The sequence below is a fragment of the Antechinus flavipes genome, chromosome 4 (assembly GCF_016432865.1).
Source record: "Antechinus flavipes isolate AdamAnt ecotype Samford, QLD, Australia chromosome 4, AdamAnt_v2, whole genome shotgun sequence".
Classification (NCBI taxonomy): domain Eukaryota; kingdom Metazoa; phylum Chordata; class Mammalia; order Dasyuromorphia; family Dasyuridae; genus Antechinus; species Antechinus flavipes.
In genome coordinates this window covers 416,432,982-416,452,806 of record NC_067401.1, presented here as the reverse complement: position 1 = coordinate 416,452,806, position 19,825 = coordinate 416,432,982, and the positions used below count along the sequence as shown (strand labels likewise).

The 19,825-nt window shown below is 39.5% G+C and overlaps 1 protein-coding gene across 1 annotated transcript in view; it reads right to left on the bottom strand.

The window, feature by feature from the left end:
- Positions 1-840: 840 nt before the first annotated feature.
- ABL2 (ABL proto-oncogene 2, non-receptor tyrosine kinase) overlaps positions 841-19,825 on the bottom strand; it is a 102,127-nt gene continuing 83,142 nt past the window's right edge. The window contains 8 exon segments of the mRNA XM_051998862.1: positions 841-2,431; positions 2,434-3,636; positions 4,102-4,275; positions 11,003-11,092; positions 12,703-12,855; positions 13,914-14,098; positions 14,621-14,798; positions 16,590-16,674. Of these exon segments, the coding sequence (XP_051854822.1) occupies positions 1,926-2,431; positions 2,434-3,636; positions 4,102-4,275; positions 11,003-11,092; positions 12,703-12,855; positions 13,914-14,098; positions 14,621-14,798; positions 16,590-16,674 (2,574 nt within the window). The 3' untranslated portion in view covers positions 841-1,925.

Below are 19,825 nucleotides of genomic sequence, written 5' to 3'. Positions count from 1 at the left end.
GGTCTCTCTTTACAGGATTAATAACACCTCATCCTTCTGATTCACATTTGTTGAATTCTAATTAGCTTCCCCACTTAAATCTTAAAAGGAAAATGTAGTCGTCTTTTCTAGGGCAGAATTCTAAGTTCTAATTCCAACCAAAATTCCCTGGCTCTAAATAATATTTTCCTGGAAAGAAAAGTTCCCTGAAGTTCTGGACGCCTCAAGTGGGATAAAATGCTATGATAAGACAAACATTTTCAATCTGATTCTTACAAACAAATAGCTCCATCAGTCAGGACAAACATGAGAGGCAGATGTAAATAGCAGCATGTGTAAGAACTGGCTCTGGTGATGTTGACTGAATACCCAAAGGGCTTATGGATCTAGAAGGTCCCAAGAAAGTAAAAGCTCATGGACAGGAAGATGTCCTTCACTCACCAAGGCTGGCACACTGGCCCTGAGAGGCAACGATAGTTGAGTCTCCTAGGAAAGACAACCTAGTGGAGAGTTGGGGGAAAAATGAGAACCCAACAGGATTTTCAAAATGATCTGATCTTCTAGATGAACCTTAGAGAGGGAGCTACAAACCCATGTATGGGCCTGATAGTTTTAAGTCCTTTGTAAAACTTCAAAGAGCTAAATGAACTTTAGCTATTATTACTATTGCGAGCTTTCAGAAAAGTGTGTCAAACTCCTGAACATATTCCTTCCCCAACAGTACATTAGGAAGTTGAAGAAACCAAACAGCATCTCAGGTATCCTAACCACCTGAGCCAAAGAATTGTGTGTCTTGTGTGTGTGAGAGTGTGTGTGCGTGTGTGTGTGTGAGAGAGAGAGAGAGAGAGAGAGAGAGAGAGAGAGAGAGAGAGCGCGAGAGAGAGAGAGAGAATAAGAGAGGGAGACAGAAAAATGAGAGGCAGAGACAGGGAAAATATATCACGATGATAGGTGCAGCAGTGAAAAGGAGTCCTCTGGAGGTTTGCAACCTGACAACTGACAAGCCCAGTTATTGTGTTAATATTCCAAGTGCTAATAAAGAAGGTAAAGGGCATCTTACCCAGAAAGGGACTGGAGGAAACCACAGTCTGGTAAAATGATGCCCATGATTTGCTGACACTGTCCAGCAGGGTGGCAATTGTGAGGCCTTAGTGAATGCATCTGGGCCAGACGAGCAAGGAAAGCCCACCCCTGCCAGTCATAGGGACCCTGGTTAGACCTGCCAGCCCAGCTCACTGGGAAACCAGACACATGTCAGAGTGAAGGGTGGAGAGCAGAGAGGGCCGTGGTTCTGAACCGGTTGCAGTTGTGAGACAGGAGCCACGACACCTTGTGGAAACAATTTTAGCAGCCACCTCCCACAGCTGTGGAGGACCCCGTTCTCAAGGCATCTGCCTCTTCTCCTGAGCCAGTCAGTATCACCTTCGGATCACAACTACATGACCAAAGGGACTGGATCCTTTCCCCTAAAACTCGTAGAGGCTAAACCCCTTTGTCCAGTGCCGAGAGCGTGAGCCTCGCAGCCCCTCCAGTGTTGAGGGCTTTCAGGGGAAGGTCCCTGACCCCTTACTGAGATGAGACCCGTCCCTGCCCAGGATGGACAAGCCCACCCAACACCAGAAGAAGCGGGTCTGACTTCTCTCTCTGGTGCAGCACACATACATTACCTGATTTTTCAATGAGGGTGATTTTCGACAGGCCACTTCCCCAGCTTCTAAACCCTGCCTATTATCCCCGCTCCCCTTCTTCCCTCCCTGCACTTTGTGTATGTTTGTAACTTCTGAGATGAACCTGTAAACGTGAGAACTCAGTGATCTGAGGTACTTCACATGAACTCACTCAAGTATCAGTCTTTCATTTTTGTGAAAGCAAGAACACAGGAAAAACGAGTCCCTTATTTCCCCTCCCCATCCCCAGCAAGTGTCTTCCAGCCAGGCTGGCAGTAGCTACCTCTGAACCACGTCGCTGATTTCTTGGACGCAGGACAATAAGTTATTAAGGACGGGATTAGTTCCGGGCAGGCTGGCTGCTGCGGAGGACACCTGCAGCTCCTGCAGGCTGAGTTCCAGTTTGCTCACAGCCTCCCGGAAAGCAAACTTGTTGCGAGTCTGTGGGATGCAATCTACGTAGCCTGAGCAATAATCCAGCAGCTGGTGCCCAGTGTCCACCAGCTGGCTATTGGGCATGGGTTCCGTAATGGCACTGGACAGCAGGTCTGCACATTCGAGCAGGGCTTCTTTGCTGATTTTGTCAGCCGAGATCTTTTCGGCCGCCTGCTTGGTCTTTCTCAGCGCCACTTTGGTGCCCGCGGTGCCGTTGGCCATTTTCGCCGGTGATGTGGAACAGGCGGACAGAGGCACTTGAGGTGGAGGCATCGTGGGCCTCCCGGCTTTTGCGCCAACCGGGGTCGCGGCGGCCGCTGCCGCCTTTTTCCCCCCTTCCTGCACTTCCGGCCAGGATGCCCTCCGGCAGAGGAGTGCTGCTCTTCCGGGAGGTCTGGGCACGTGGGCGGGTGTTGCAGAAGCCTCATCACAGGGGGCGGGGGAGGAGCGCACTTTGGTTTCACGCGCCGGGGCCGGTCCTTGTCTGCGGCGGACGGGACCTGATGCTCCGAGAGGAGCTTGAATCTGTTCCCCTGAGAGTCTGTGCCGATGAGCTGGACGTCGGCGGGGGCGTGCTTCAGAGTGGGGGAAATGAGAACTGGCACTTTGTGGTTGTGAGTGGTCGGGAGGCCTGGGGCGGCCTTGGCTGGGGAGGGCCAACCCGGCCTCTCCCCGTCCTCGGGGAGCCCCGCCATGGCCAACCTTGCCACGCCGTTCTTCTCCTTACTCTTAGGGAGGGCGCTGGCCCCTGAGCCTGCCGCTTCCCTCTCGGCCACAGCCCCGTCCCCCGAGGCGGCTCGGAGGGGAAGGGCCGCTGCGCTCCTGGGCAAAAGTTTGGCTTTAGGTCTGTCCCTGGAGAGAGCGGTGCCTTCCTCCACCCCCTGCCGCCCCGCGCTCTCCTCTGGCTGAGAAGAGGTGGACACCGTCCTTTCCAGCTGGATTTTGGACCTCTGGCAGTTCCTGGGAAGAGTCATGGACATCCTATCCTGCTCCGGAAGCCCTGAGGACATGGAAGATGTAGAGTTTGACCTTGGAAAAGGCTTGGCAGCCTCGTCTCCAGCGGTGGGCTTCCCCGCTCGTAAGCCCAAAGTCTTTTTGATTAAGCGGGGTGTGAAGAAGCCAGTAATTCCTGACCACCCACCCCCAGCGCTTCCACTCCCCCCGCCTCCGCCTTCGCCTTCACTCCCATCCTCACTACAAAAAGTCCTCTGGGCAAAATTGCTCCCGGAGCACTTGGGAGGAACCAGGTTTGTCTCTTGTTGGGCAGGAGTGAAAGCAAAGCCGTCGGCTTGCTGCAGAGAAGCCACGGAGGAGAAGTTCCCTGTGAGTTCGTACTTCTTGTGGGGCTGATTTTCCATTTCACGGAAGGAGCTGCTGCGTTTGGGGGGCGTGGGGGCGTTCCTCTTCTTCATGAAGGAACTGAAGAAGCCCCCCTTTCGGTCCCTGGTAAAAGTGGTCTCCTTGGCATCTTCCAAGAGGCTACTGGGTGATTTGTCTCTCTGTTTGCGAGGCAGCGCTGGGGATCCGGTGGGTGGCTGTGTGCTTCTAATGAACCCTGAAGAAAATGGCCGAACAAAAATAAGCAAGAGCTCAATCTATACCCACTGTCAGGTGGGTGACAACACAGAGATGCTACTGTCTGCTTCGGGGGTGTCTATAGGGTGAAGGCTGTGAAAGTCCTGGGTCTGGATTCCCAGAAATGTGAAAAGCCATGGGAGGAGGGGGAGGAAGGGCTACTTCTCTAATAACATCTTTCATACATATGGGAGAAGACCACGCAGCATTTGGTACCACTGGCTGAGCTCGAAGTTACTCTTTCCCCAGAATAACTCAGGGGTTTCTTACTGGACATCTGGTATACTGTGGTTAGGCAGACCAAGCTGGGGGAGGGGGATGCTCTTTATGTGGGGGCACCTAAGATGGGCACCATCCTTGCCCAGTGAAGATCCCGGCAACCCAGAGACATAAAGAAAAGTCCCCTGTCCCAGTCTTATCTGGACTGTGTGCCTTCCTCTCCTACCTGGTGCTGAGCTGGAGGCTGAGGGCTCTGCAGAGTCTGAGGTTCCATCTATATTCTCTTTGTTCTCTGCCTGCTTCTTCAGGGTCCTGGTTTTGGAAGGAAGTATGGGTAATCGAGGCAGGTATGGCACGATGGATGAAGAGGAAGCTGTTCTCCCAAGCTCCTCAGCTACCTCTGTGAGAAAACACAAGGGTGAAGGAAAGGCCAACATGAGCAGCGTGCTATGCAGGGAAAGGGAAAATTGTTTTAGGGAAGGCTGAGGGAGTATTATAGAGAGGAACCCTCTCCTCAAAGAATGACGACTGAATATTTAAATCAAGTAGGCTGGGTTATAATGAAGAGGGATGATTAAATATACCTTTATAAATGTCAAGAACATGAAGCAAAAGAGAAAAGAACAGAAAGGGACAGGACCAGGAGGAGAGAAACTAATTGAAATGAAAATATGAGGCAGTTAAAAGATTAACTGGTGGTAAACTCTTGGTTCCTACATTTATGGCCTCATCTCTTGCACAGCCACAGAACTTATAGAATATTCAATCTGGTTTATCACTTTATAACTTAATCTCAAAAGTAATTCACTTAGTTCACAGCAAACAGCCACCCCCTCCAACTAATTTTTTAGGCTTACACCTGCATACTAAAAAGAGGATGGATACAATCTGTTCTATTTTATGTAAATGAAATAAATTAGGCTCTTAGAAAACTGCTTTCCCCCTCAATTAGTCAGCCACAGCTGATCTCTTGATAGAAAAACGCACTTTAGCAATGCACTTTATAAGATGAAACTTTACTTTTATTGTATACAATCAAAAATACTGAAGCAGCATCATTTGGATGACAGTACAGTCAGCAAGAATTCAACAAACTGAAATTTTGGAATTATTTTTATAATTTATACATTTTTACATTTTTCATTATTTTTTGAAATATTTCATCAGATGGACCTGGTTCTTTTAAACAATGAGGTGATTTAGGCCAATTCCAATAGACTTGTGATGGAGAGAGCCACCTGCATCCAGAGAGAGAGGACTATGGGGACTCAATGTGGATCACAACAGGTCACCTTTGTTATTGTTTTTTGGTTGCTTGTTTTTTTCTTTTTCATTTCCCCCCCCTTTTTGATCTGATTTTTAGTGTACAGCATGATAAACATGAAAATATGTTGAGAAGAACTACACGTTTAGCTTAATATTGGATTACTGGCTGTCTGGAGGAAAGGGGAAGTAGAAGGGAGAAAAATTTGGAACACAAAGTTTTGCAAGGGTGAGTGTTAAACTATCTTTGCATGTGAGAAGATGCCATTATTATTATTAAAAAGAATACCTTGCTGGAGAATTTGATTTGGAATTTTTTATTTTTTGTAATAGGGGTTTAGCAACTGGGCTTAAGTGACTTACCCAGAGTCACACAATTAGTAAGTATAAAGTGCCTAGGGTCAAATTTGAACTCAGGTCCTTCTGACTCCAGAACTGATTCTCTACTACACCACCTACCTAACCTACTTTGGGTAAATTTTTACTGATATTTTTTACAGCACCTAAATTTGCCCTTGTATCCTTTTCTCCTCCCCTACTCCTGAGAGATATTCCATTTAATAACTTCTTTTTTTGAAAGAAAAGAAAAAAAAATCTTGATTATATGTAATGTTCCTCCTCTGTGGACTTGTCATTCCTGCAGAGAAGTACTATGCTTGTGCTCTGTAATTTGATAAGCTTTGTGGGTTTTTTCTTTTTTGATCATTTCTGGGTTTTTTTCCTATTGACACGGTGGCAATCATTATGTCTATGACTTTTAAAACATTTTTAAAAAATTATTTATGTAGTATTTCCCTCAAGCTACATTCAAAAACTTCCCCCCCACACACACATTTTAAAATATAATTTATTTGAAAAAAAAAAGAAATAAAAACAAAAAAGGAAAACAAAACAAAATAAAGCAAAACAAAAGAGAACATTGTTATGTGCCCAGCAGAACATCAGGGAGGATTCAAAATATATAATAATAAATTACCAGATCAAGAAAGTGTATTTATTAGTAGAAGAAATTATATTCACAAATGTCCATTTTTTCTTTACTTCCTTGTAAATTATTTTTTTTCTCTGCTGTGCACTTTATTTATTCTTCCCCCCATTTTTGTCATTCCCCTCCACAAGCAAGCTGTAGCTTAAAAGATATAATTATGTACATATATGCAGATATATACATACATACACATACTCCACCAACACATATATATCTTTCCTATTGCTAATGACTCTTATTAAATTCTGCCCCATAATTTGCCTAGCTATTACTTACCCTCCCTCCAGGAGGCTCCCTCCTTTGTCTTCTCTCAGCCTTTGTTACCCCCCCCCCCCCCCCCCCCCCCCGTCCCCATTCCTCCACCTTTATTTCTTTATAGATTTTGGAGGGTGCTATACTCTTAATGGTATATGTGTAGTGTTGCCTATCAAATCCATTCTTGATGTGAGTTGGTTTTCAGAACTATGAGCCCTCCTCCCCCCTCTAATATCTGTGTCTATTCTTCTTCTGCATTTGTATATCTGTATTTGTATTTGTATATCTGATTATTACTTTTACTTAATCTTTCTTTTGAGCTTACCCTATTGTTGATGTACATCTTAAACATAAAGTATACATTTTCCATGTAAAAAAACAAAACAAATTGTTTTGTCCATGTCTAAATAATCTGTTCAGTGCTAAATTCCTTAAAATTAACCTTTCATATTAACTCATATATTAAATTTTCTGTTAAGTTCAAGTTTTGTTAACAGAAAGATCTGAAAATCTGCAAGTTCATTGAAGATGCATTTTTTCCTCATTCAATATTATAGATATTATATATACATCAATATAGATACAAATATAGATTAAAATATGTGATATTTTTGGCCGCAGACCTCGCTTCTTTTGATTGTCCATAGATGTGATTCCAGGACCTATGGTCATTTATTATAGTTGCTGATAAGTCTTATACAATTCTAATTGTAGCTCCAGCATATTTGAATTGTTTTTTTCTTGTTTCTTGCAAAATTTTCTCTTTGATCTGGGGATTTCAAAATTTGGCAATAATATTCCTATGTGTTTTCCACAAAGGATCTCTTTGAGATAGTGATTGGTGGATTTTCTCTATTTCTATTTTCCCCTCATTTTCTATCACTACAGGACAATTTTCTTGAATTATTTCCTTTATTATCGTGTCAAGATTCTTTTTTTGATCACAACTTTCTGATAGTCCAATTATTCTTATGTTTTCTCTTCTAGATCTGTTCTCCAGATCTGTTGTTTTTCTTATAAGATATTTCACATCCTGCTCTATTTTCTCATTCTTTTTTTTCTATTTTTTTATTTTGAAAAAATTTCTTTACAACATTATCCCTTGCACTCACTTCTGTTCTGACTTTTTCCCTCCCTCCCTCCACCTCTCCCCCAGATGGCAAGCAGTCCTATACATGTTAAATATGTCACAGTATATCCTAGATACAATATATGTGTGCAAACCCGAACAGTTCTCATGTTGCACAGGAAGGATTGGATTCAGAAGGTAAAAATAACCTGGGAAGAAAAACAAAAATGCAAACAGTTTACATTCATTTCCCAGTGTTCTTTCTTTGAGTGTAGCTGCTTCTGTCCATCATTGATCAATTGAAACTGAGTTAGATCTTCTTTATCGAAGAAATCCACTTTCATCAGAATAGATCCTCATACAGTATGATTGTTGAAGTATATAATGATCTCCTAGTTCTGCTCATTTCATTTAGCATCAGTTCATGTAAGTCTCTCCAAACCTTTCTGTATTCATCCTGCTGGTCATTTCTTACAGAACAATAATATTCCATATCATTCATATACCACAATTTACCCAATCAATTTCCAATTGATGGGCATTCATTCATTTTCCAGTTTCTAGCCACTACAAACAGGGCTGCCACAAACATTTTGGCACATACAGGTCCCTTTTTCTTCTTTAGTATCTTTTTAGGTTATAAGCCCAGTAGTAGCACTGATGGATCAAAGGGTATGCACAGTTTGATAACTTTTTGGGCATAATTCCAGATTGCTCTCCAGAATGGTTGGGTTCGTTCACAACTCCACCAACAATGCATCAGTGTCCCAGTTTTCCTGCATCCCCTCCAATATTCATCATTATTTTTTCCTGTCATCTTAGCCAATCTGACAGGTGTGTAGTGGTATCTCAGAGTTGTCTTAATTTGCATTTCTCTGATCAATAGTGATTTGGAATACTCATGAGTGGAAACAGTTTCAATTTTATCATCTGAAAATTGTTTGTTCATATCCTTTGACCATTTATCAATTGGAGAATGGCTTGATTTTTTATAAATTAGAGTCAATTCTCTATATATTTTGGAAATATCAGAACCTTTAACTGTGAAAATGTTTTCCCAGTTTGTGGCTTCCCTTCTAATCTTGTTTGCATTAGTTTTGTTTGTACAAAGGCTTTTTAATTTGATATAATCAAAATTTTCTATTTTGTGATCAATAATGATCTCTAGTTCATCTTTGGTCACAAATTTCTTCCTCCTCCACAAGTCTGAGAGGTAAACTAATCCTATGTTCCTCTAATTTATTTACAATCTTTGTTCTTTATGCCTAAATCATGGACCCATTTTGATCTTATCTTGGTATATGGTGTTAAGTGTGGGTCCATGCTATTTTCTCATTCTTTATAGTCTCTTGATTTCTCATAGCTTCACTGGCTTCCCCTTGCCTAATTTTCAAATTTTCCTTTTCGAGACTCTGTACCTTCTTTTCTAATTGGTTAACTTTTTCTTCAAAAAAGTTCTTGTTTTTCTTGGACGATTTTTTAAAAAGTTTTTCCTCGATGTCTCTTATTTGATTTTTAAATTCTTTTTTGAATTCTATAAATTCTCCCTGGGCAGGAAACCATTTCACCTTACTCTTTGGGACAGAAACTTTTTTTTAACTAAAGTATTATCCTCTGTTTATAAGCCCTGGTCTTTCTTAGTCCCATAATATGTTGCATTGGTGGAATTCTTTCTTATCTCTAATTGGTGGGGAGGGGAATAGTACATGTATGTTCAATCTTCCCTTCAGTTCTCCACTCTGCAAGTGCGTACAGCCAGCAGCATTCCTGTCCCGCTGCCTCTGTACTTAATGAGTGTTGGTTCCTTACAGTCCAGGTCCCAGCTCTGCAGCACAGCTGGGCTTGGTGTTCCTTATCAGCCAAGGTTTTTATGGACTCAAAGACTCCACAAACAGTCTAGGAGGCGAAAGTCTCTGTGGTTCCTGCAGAGGCTCCATCCATATCTAAAGGTCCCTGCTTGATGTTTCTGCAAAGCTAGCCTAAAGGTGTTTTCCCTTCAGACAGATTAATCCCAGGATCTTGATCTTCTCAGGTTGCATCAGGAGGACCCCTGTTCTGTCCCAAGAATCCTTGATTTTTCACCAGTCTATGTTGGCCCTGAGGCACAAGTTTTTTCTACTTGTGGAAAAAATCAGGAGCTTGAAATTTACCAACCTTCCACACCATCTTCCCAGAATCCTTCTTGGTGATGATTTTCTTGGCACTGTTGACTTCACTCTTCATGCTTCTCACTTACCATTGTCTAGCACACTATTATCACATCCCATTCATATTCCACAATGGTTTATCTCTTCTCTAATCAGGGACATCTACTTGTTTGCAATAAGCTACCACAAAAAGGGCTATAATATTGTGGCATATAGTGACCATTTTAAAAAATGAATTATGTCCTTGAGTAAATGACTTGTGGCAGAATCTCTGGGTCAAAGTACATGACATTTTAGTAACTTTATTTGTGCAGTAGATGATTTTTAAAAAGTATTTGTTACAGGGGCAGCTAGATGGTACTATAGTGAGTAGAGTAATGGCTCTGGAGCTCAGGCCCTGAGTCCAAATTCAACGTCAGACATTTAACACTTGCTAATTTCCTTAGCAAAAAAAAAAAAAATATATATATATATATATATATGTGTGTGTGTGTGTGTGTGTGTGTGTGTGTATCTTAAATTGGAAGTTGATTTATGCTACAATCTAACTACTTTAGTTTATATTCTAAACCTGTTATAGACTCAAGAACAGGGGTGCTCAAACTTTTTAAACAGGGGGCCAAGTTCACTGTCCCTCAGACTGTTGGAAGGCCGGACTATAGTAAAAACAAAAAGTTTGTTTTGTGGGCCTTTAAATAAAGAAACTTCATAGCCCTGGGTGAGGGGGATAAACGTCCTCAGCTGCTGCATCTGGCCCGGGCTGTAGTTTGAGGACCCCTGCAGTCAAGAAGATCACAGTACTAAGTTTGATCCAATTGGAAATGGAAGCACAAGAAGAGAAAAGGTCCAAAGGACCAATGGTGTTACCTCCAAATTCTGGTCACCTATCTTAGAAGGAAGGTCCTTTTGTTGATGGCACTTTTCTCTTATCATTTGAATTATAGTAAGGGAAACAGTCAAAATTCAATTTCCATTACTTTTTATTAGTTGCTTTTTGAAGATTTCTTCTGTTGTGTACAACAAGAACTATCAGATTAATTGAGAAAATGTTTTTGAAATGTTAGTAAGATCTTTATGATTTTATGAATTGCTTCTGCCTCTGGGGTGGCGGCTGATTGAAAGATATTAAATGGTATCCTTTTTTCTTTTTGTTCCTGTTCCTTAAATGTTACCAAATGAAGGAAATTATCAAACTGATTCAAGAAATTACTAAGTTAATATTGCAGTAAAACAACTTTGAAGTTAAAGATCTAAGATTCAAAAAGAAATGCCCTCTTTTTTCTCCCTCAATAAATAAAAACCATCATCATTAATGATGGGAACAATGGAAAAAGTGCTATCTCAAATCTACAAAGGTCCATTCTTTCTGACACAACGTTTTCCTTACTGGAACCAGAATCCTCACCTTCAGAAATGCTGGAATCATGAAACATAGTTTCAAAAGCTTGATGTGTCTCAGCAAAAGAGGGCCTGTCAGAAGGACTCCACTTCCAGCCTATATCACAGGAGAGAGGATAAAATGTTTAATATTTACTGCAATGACAAAGAAAAATCAGGGCAGGAGTTCTTAACCTATTTTTATGTGCCATAGACCCTCTTTTGGCAGTTTGACAGTGCTTATTTATCCATCTTAAAATAGTTTTTAAAAAAATCTTAATGAAAGGAAAGAAATGCCAGATTTCACTTAGAGGTTAGCAAAAATAAAGTTTATAGATCCTCTCCTTAATCTACCTATAGATCCCTGAGAGAAGCTGATATTTATGAATTTCCCAGGTTAAGAACCTCCTGAACTTGGAGTCTGAAAAACAATGGCATGTATAAGAAAGGGAAAACTTTAAAATAGGTCTATGTGTTTTAGCAGATTGGAAACTGGAAATTTATTGAATTGTTGTGACATGAAGTATCTTGAAAAACTATTATCTTAGGCCACATTAAGAAAGGTAAAATATCCACAGTATGAAGGAATTAAACAGTTTTATATTCTGTACCACATTTTGTGAAGGATGATGACAAGCTGGTGTTTAGAAAACAGTAACTGGGATGGTGAGAGGACCTGGGATCAAGCCACATGAACATCATCACTTCAAGAAAAGACTTGATATGACAAATGTTTTTAAGTATTTGAATGGTTGTCAGGTGGAAGAGGAATTAAGCTTGTTTTGCTTAGGCTGAGAGGGTAGAACTGAAAACAAACATCTAAGTTGGAGTTTTAGATTTGATATAAAGAAAAATGCCCTAGCATTTAAAAGTAGATTTAAAAGAAGAATTAGTTGCCCTTCACTGGTGATCTTTTAATGGAGACTGAATAATGCTACAGAAAGAATTCCTGTAGATTTTTCCAACCCTGGAATTTTCTAATAAGACTCTTTCTATCCGAAAAACACTGAACAAAATCATGAAGACTGAAAAAAATGGAGATAACAAAGCTGATGGTAAACTGTTTAACAGGCTTCAGATGCAGAAAGACCACTGGCTAGTTGAAACCCCAGGGGCTTCCACGTGCTAGAGCCCCATAGACAACAAGGTGGGATTTTTACCCCCTGGATTACACTCTAAAGGCTTATTTTCCCTGGGGAAAACAGAATTATTCCAAGTATCTCAGTGCCCTTCATTTTTGGAAATGATTCTATTTCAAGTTCTTAGCTGGATCTCAGTTTAACTAAGAAGGAACTCATAGTTACTACAAGCTAATACAGTAAAATAGGGGATGCTTTTACTTAGTGAGGTAAAAACTTTATGACCTATGTTAACACAATCACTAGCTCTCCCCACCACTGCTTTGTTTTTCCTTTTTTCAGAAAAGATGTTATATCCAAATTCTTTCCAATGGCTAGACACACAGTCATGTGGCTGGTTGTTTAAAGCTTTCTCTTTATTTTCATCTTGAAAGCCTAAAGAAAATGTTATCTTTCTGTTGAAAAATGTCAACTTTCTTCAGGTTACTTGGGCCACCTGGCATACAACATGTTATGATGACTTATCAGTTGATTGGAGAATGGTAAAGGTCTACCAAATAAAGAGACTGAGTACAGCAACTTAGGTAAAATGCTCTAGATCCTTGTTACTGATTTAATCTTTCAAGACAAAACAGGCAAAAGTACTCACATGCCCTCATAAGTTCATAGACTTTTGGTGGACATCCTTCAGGCTGCTCCATTCGATATCCTTTCTCCAATAGATCATAGACCTGAGATAGGTCAATACCTGGATATGGTGACATCCCATAGGTTGCAATTTCCCATAACAGTACTCCAAAAGCTATATAAGGAATTTAAAAAAATAAGTAGATATACCTATTTCCTGATATACCACTTCTTACAAGTTAACTTGACTATCACTTTTGGGGGACTGGGAGGAGAGATGTCATATGCTACTGTTGACCTCTTTTATTGTTATCTGGCTATTACAGCATTTGCTAAAGCAACTACTACAACTACAGGAGAGAAAACAACTTTTTTCTTCAACTCCCAGGATGAATTTACAATTTTTGTGGGAGGAGGGCTGCGTAACACTGAATTTCTCAAAAAGTATGAGACAGAGAAGATAAGCTATAACACAAGGGGATGGGTCATCATCAAATTACTTTTGGACTACTGCTACTTCATCTATTTCAATATTGATAAGGCATTCACATTCCTTTAAAAATCTGAAGAGTGTCTTTACATTTTGAGTAACAATCCTAGAAGTTCCAGTTAATTTTAAAGTTGGAGGTACATAACAGACAAAGTTCCAATCAGGAGAAGGAGTCTGGTGGTGTGAATCACAAAGATTATTGAGCTTGGGATCACTCATCGATATCCTATAGCTCTTCCTATAGACAATTTATTCCACAATTCCCCCCCCCCTCCCCAATTAGTTATGCTTCCTAATATAAAGGGAAGGAAGGAAGTCAATTAAGGTATCAAAAACTGTAGCCCAGAGAATAAAAATTAATTGGCTACAGGCAGTTGGACCTAAGATAAGAATCTACACTCAAGTTTTTGTTTTGTTTTTTTAAAATGTCACTGAATATATTCCTGAGGGAATAAGAACTAAATACAAGTCAGGATGATTATGGCTATAAGAAGATATCTTTACGATTTTTTCTGAGACAGAAAAAAACAGTGTCAACAAGGTCCTAATAATTAACAGTATAAAATAGTAAGGGAAAAAGTTTATTTTTACAGAGGCTCTTTAGAACTCTGATGTAATTACAGAGACTCTGGTGGATAAAGGAAAATGAGAATCTCCAAAAATCCAATGATAAAGGAGTAGGTTATTTATGAAAAAAAAGAAAATTATACATTTAGGCCAAAAGAACTATCTTTTATTCTTACCCCAAACATCTGATTTAATTGAGAAAGTATTATAAGCCAGACTTTCTGGTGCTGTCCATTTGATAGGGAATTTCGCGCCAGCATGAGCAGTATAGGTGTCTCCAGTCATTAATCTACTTAAGCCAAAATCAGCAACCTTGACTACATGATTCTCTCCAACTAAGCAATTCCGAGCTGCTAAATCTCTGTAATAGAGAAAATACTGATGTAATTACATTTGCAGATGAAAAGATTTTAATACTTCATTCAGAGTCTTCAAAACCAACAACTTCAAGAAGATACTGACAGCAATGTCATTCTTATGAAAAACTATTGCAACAGAAAATTATTTGTTACCCTAAGAATTTATCAGGTGATTATGCTCTTTAGCGATTCTGGAGTAAGGCTAAATCCCTAAGAATAATTCCCCTAACAAGCACAAAATGTGTTTGCTGTGCATGTATGTTCATTATTGGATACTATTATTAATATATTACATATTTATCATCGGGCAAGATGACCTGAAAGAAGGCTATGAACCATCCCAACATAAAAGATAAGGCTAAACTGCTACATCATACCACCAGGAGGAGCAAATAGACTAAGTATGTAATCAAAGGCCAAGGGAGTTCTAGTTGTTACCAGGCCTTGTCTAATGAATGAATCCTCCTCTGAGGTGTTCTACCCCTTGGGAGGGGCCTGATCGGCAGGCCTGCCAGCTGACTCACCGGTGGATGAAGTTTTTTTTCTCCAAGTATTCCATGGCCGAGGAGATTTGTGTGGCCATGTACAGCAGCACCACAGCGCTCACCTCCTCCCGGTTGCACTCCCGCAAGTAGTCGAGCAGGTTTCCATATGGCATGTACTCAGTTACTATATAAAAAGGTGGTTCCAAGGTACACACACCTGATAGGCCAGGAAAAGCCAGGGAAAGTCAAAAGTCAAGAACATTTTTAAAAGAGGATGGCATTATAGGGATTGATTTCAAATCATTCCAATCAAGGAAACTATGTGAACTCCTGGGTTACTTTTCAAACTCAGTTCTCGTGTGCCTTTTTCCTCTTCTCACAAGATACTCTTGATCCTGACATGATTAAAAAAAAAAAAAAGATGTCCTTTTTTGCCTTGTGGAAAAATTCACTGGTTTCATGGGGCTTACAGAAGCCAGAGCAAAGTCAGAGATAGGCAGAATGTGACTGGCATTCTTCACATCCTCAAAATAATAAGTGCTTTAAGAGTGCGTTAAGGTTTGAAAAGGACTTTTTAAATGTTATTTCTATGTGTGGTAGGTATGCAGGGTAAATCAATTGTCCACAACTACACAGTATTAGAAGGGGAATCAGAACCAAACCCCTAAGATTTGTCCAGAGCTCTCTCACCACAGGACATTGTTTGCCTCTCAGGTCACTAAGCCTGCCCACCACCCACACACATGAGTTCTAACAGAATGCTTCCTAAAAGTGGCCACAATTATTCTACTCTATATTGAATTACAGGCTGAGAGCTCATCCTTAGCAAAAGAACTTTTAAGTATATATGGATATTAATGATGAAACAGACATTTCAGCCTCATCTGCCAAGTCCTTTCTACATAACTTCGGACTGGCAGTCTCTCTCCTTACCCCTCCTTTCTGGAATCTTTCATTTTTTAAAGACCACTCAACTGCCAAGACTTAATTCAAGATCTTTTGAATGTGACCTTTGTTGGTTCCTGCAAGAGTACCTGGTATTTTTCCCTTTCCCTTTGGTTTGTATATGGTTCTATATGTTTTATATATGCCTACAAATGTACATCTCATCTCTCCTGCTAAAATCTTATCAGGACTGGTGTTAAAAATCAGGGATCATTTGATTTGTCATTATATACTTAGCACCTAGCACTCAAGGTGCTTCATAAATACTTGCTGATTGATCAAATCCCTGTAGACCAACTTCTTGGTTTTTCTTGAGTGAATTTTTAATATCACTGAAAAAAATGGAAAGGGCTCAAACAAGACGGGGGTTGTTTTGGATTTTTATTTATTTCACTGGTTGAAACAGTAAAAGCACCCATTACTAAGTGGCCGTGATGAGTCTTTCTGTATTTGCACTCATTGTGAAAAAGGAAACAGTCCATTGCTAGGACAGTTCTACCCACAAACTAACAAAAAGGGTTAATTTCTGAGGCCATTTCTGTTTGAATTTTAATAGGGAGGACAAGAATGATGGAGAGAAATATATCAAATGTATCAAAAAGGAAAATAAGTTGAAAATAAGCAGAGAATAACTAAAAGGAAAAATGAGAAGGACATAATATAATAAAAGTAAAGAACACTCAAGGGAAGATTGTTTTGTGTCAGTACAAAGGAGAGAGTCCAGGCTTAGATGACTAGGTGTAGCCCAATCCTCAGCTTTGACATCTTACTTTTTCCCAGCTCAGCTCAATTTGATGTTTCTACTGATTCAGGCAAAAATATGCAATGTTGTTGACTTATCTTTATGAATTATACTAACATCCTTTAAATCAAAACTATTTCTTAAGTGATTTTTAACAAAATACATAGATTCTATAAGGAAACCTGCATTACTATCTTTTTTTGGAAAAAGGACCCATTCTGAGAATTTCCTTTACATTATTTCCAAAGAGACATATTAGAAATTATAAAATAGAGACTAAAGGATTTGGAGCAATCTGGTAAAAATATAAGGAAACCTTACCCAGCAACTGTACTAGATTAGGATGCTTGATTTCCTTCATCACAGCAGCTTCTTTTAGGAATTCTTCCACTTCCATGGTATCTTCCTAAAAATGTAGAGGGAAATACCCTTTTTTAGTTTCTAGTGGCCAGCTCACTTCTCTGCCACTTTACCTCCAAACTTATATAAAAGCCAAAATAAGAAATGAATTCTGAAGACAGGAATTCCAAATACTTCTTTTAGTTTACTATATGAAGAACTAGTCCTATTGATAAGAAGAAATGGCCTTGAGTCTACCCAACATTAAAATGACCTAAAAAACTCCAATTGGTAGATAAGTGAAGGAAAGCAATCATAACCTAAAAATATCCAAATCAAGGGGACTGTTGTTTTCCAGCACTCATTCTTTCTCCTTTCTTAAGGAATTCAGCAGCTGGCTTACTGTCTTCTCCTTCTCCCCAATTCCTGTCTTGATACTAGCAGACTTCAATATTCATAGAAATACACATTCAAAGTGTGTATCTCTAAATCTCTAATTCCTCAGCTTCTTTAAATTCCATAACTTACTCCTTTCACTACTACTCATATAATGATTCTCACTATTACCTAAAATATTCTATTTTCCTCCTTTAAAACTCTGACATTTCTCTATATTATGTTAACCTTCCATCATTCCATCTCTCCTGGGTAAACCAGTTTTTCACTCTAAGACCTCTAATCCCACTACTCCTTAAGTTTTCTCCAGACTTTATTTTCCTCCCTTTCCAACTTCCATGTCAACTCAACATTGTCTCCATCTTCAATTCCTTTATCCCAGTGCCTTACCAACATTCAACTTTTGTCAAACCTCAACACTAGATTATTTCCATTATTTGCTTCCTCTAATTAGCTCCCAAGTGGTACTAAATGGAGAGAGAGGAAACTTCACAGCCATTCTGATTGGGTACTATAAAATTATATTATTCACTTTAACTAGATCTTTAATGCAGCAAAACAATACTGTTATTCCTCCTTAGCTGATTCCCAATCTCAATTCCCACAATTGCTATTCCAAGCTTCTCTTCTTTCCTCTTGCCTCCACTTTGACCCTCATATCCCAACTAAGGATTGCTTTCTACTTTACTGAGAAAACTGAGGTCATCATTCTCTTTTCTTTTCACCTCAAAATTCCTTGAGAATTCTTTTTTTTCCTTTCCTCACTAATGACCAAGAGGCTGTCTTTCTCTTTGCCAAAACTAATTTTTCAATATGTATCCTTGAGCCTATCCCCTCTCTTTCTTTCAATCATTCCCTCCAATTTTCAATCTCTCACTACTAGTTCTTTTTCTACTAACTTCCAAAACAGTCAAATCTGCCCACTCCCCCTTTAAAATATCTTTATCAGACCCTATCTTTTCAAGTTATCATCCTACTTACCTTCCTTTCTCAAACTCCTTCAAAAAGGAAGTAAGCCTCCACTTTCCTTTTTCTCATTCACTCATTAGCCCTTTGCAATCTTGCTTTTGATTTCATTACTCAACCGGAATTGTCCTTTACAAAATTACCAACTCTATGGGTTTTTTCAATACTAACCTTTTCTAGTTTGTCTCTTACATGTCTTGAGTTCTCCATCCCTTTTGCAAGATTATCATCCATACCATGCCTTTTGTGGTATTCTCCATGGTTGTACCCTTTTCCTCTGCTCAAACTCCCATAGATTTAACTATTGTCCCTATGCAGATAACTCCAGATATATAAAATCAGTCCAAGTCTCCCTCCAGAGCTTTAGTTCAGCATCATCACAAGTTGCCCATTAAATACTTTAAACTCGATGCTCTAGAGATATCCCAAACTCAACATGTCTAAAATTGAACTCATTGGTGAAATGAGCAGGACCAGGAGATCATTATATACCTCAATAATACTATATGATGAGATAGACATGGCTCTCTTCAACAATGAGATGAACCAAATCAGTTCCATTTGTTCAACTCTGGGAAATGAATGTGAACTATTACATAGCAGTCCCAATCCCTGTTTTTGTCTGCTTGCATTTTTGATTTCCTCTCAGGTTAATTTTACATTATTTCAAAGTCCAATTCTTCTTGTGCAGCAAAATAATGTATGGCTATGTATACATATATTGTATTTAACATATACTTTAACATATTTAACTTGTATTGGTCTACCTGCCATCTGGGGGAGGGGGGAGGGGAAAATTTGGAATAGAAGGTTTTGAAAGAATCAATGCTGAAAAAAATTACCCATGCATATATCTCATAAATAAATAACTATAAAAAATTAATAAAAAAAATAAATAAAATTGAATTCATCTAATTTCTTGCCAAACCTTCCCCTCTTTCAAACCTTCCCATTTCTAACAAAAATACCATCATCCTTCCAGGTTCACAACTTTGATATTGTCCTATACTCCTCCTCCTCCCACAATGCTCATATCCAACCACCTGTCAAATTTTACTGTTTCCCTCCCTTTTGCTCAATTCAACCCATAGCTCAAGCTTTTATCAAAACTGTTGCCAAAGTGATTTCTCTTAAGCACTGATGTAGTCACCTGATTCTACTGAATCAATTCCAGTGGTTTCATACTGTTTCTATGATAAAATGTAAATCCTTAGAAGACACTGTTTCATTGTAGTTGTATTCCCAATACCTAGCACAGTGACTACCATATATAGGTAACTTCATCAATGCTTGCTGACTAATAAACTGAAACTTGAATTTGTTAGAGGCCTATTAAATCTCTTTCATTCAATAAAGAATTATCAAATACCTACTCTATACCAGGCATTGTCCTACATGCTGGGGATACAAAGGCAAAAATATACTCCCTAATCTCAAGGGATTAATCTCATTTTCCTGCAAGCAATCAACATGGACAAAAGTAAGAAAATACAAAATACATACAAAGTAAATAAAAAGTAATTTTTTGAGGGAATAACAACAGTAACTGTGGCAACCATCTTCTTATAAAAGGTGGCATCTTTAATGAGCCTTGGAAGAGAGCTATGAATTCTAAGAAACAAAGCTAGGGATGGAGGGCATTGTAGCAATGGGAAACAACCAGGGCAAAGATGCAGACATAGAGGTGGACTCTGGTGCAAGGGGAAGAGCAAATAGATAGTTTGGCTAGAAAGCAGAATGTGGGAAGGAGCATTATTTGCTGAAAGACCAAAAATGCAGATCATGAAGAGCTTTAAAACCAAACAAGGGAATTTATATTTTATCTGACAGGCAGTGGGAAGCCACTAAAGTTTCTT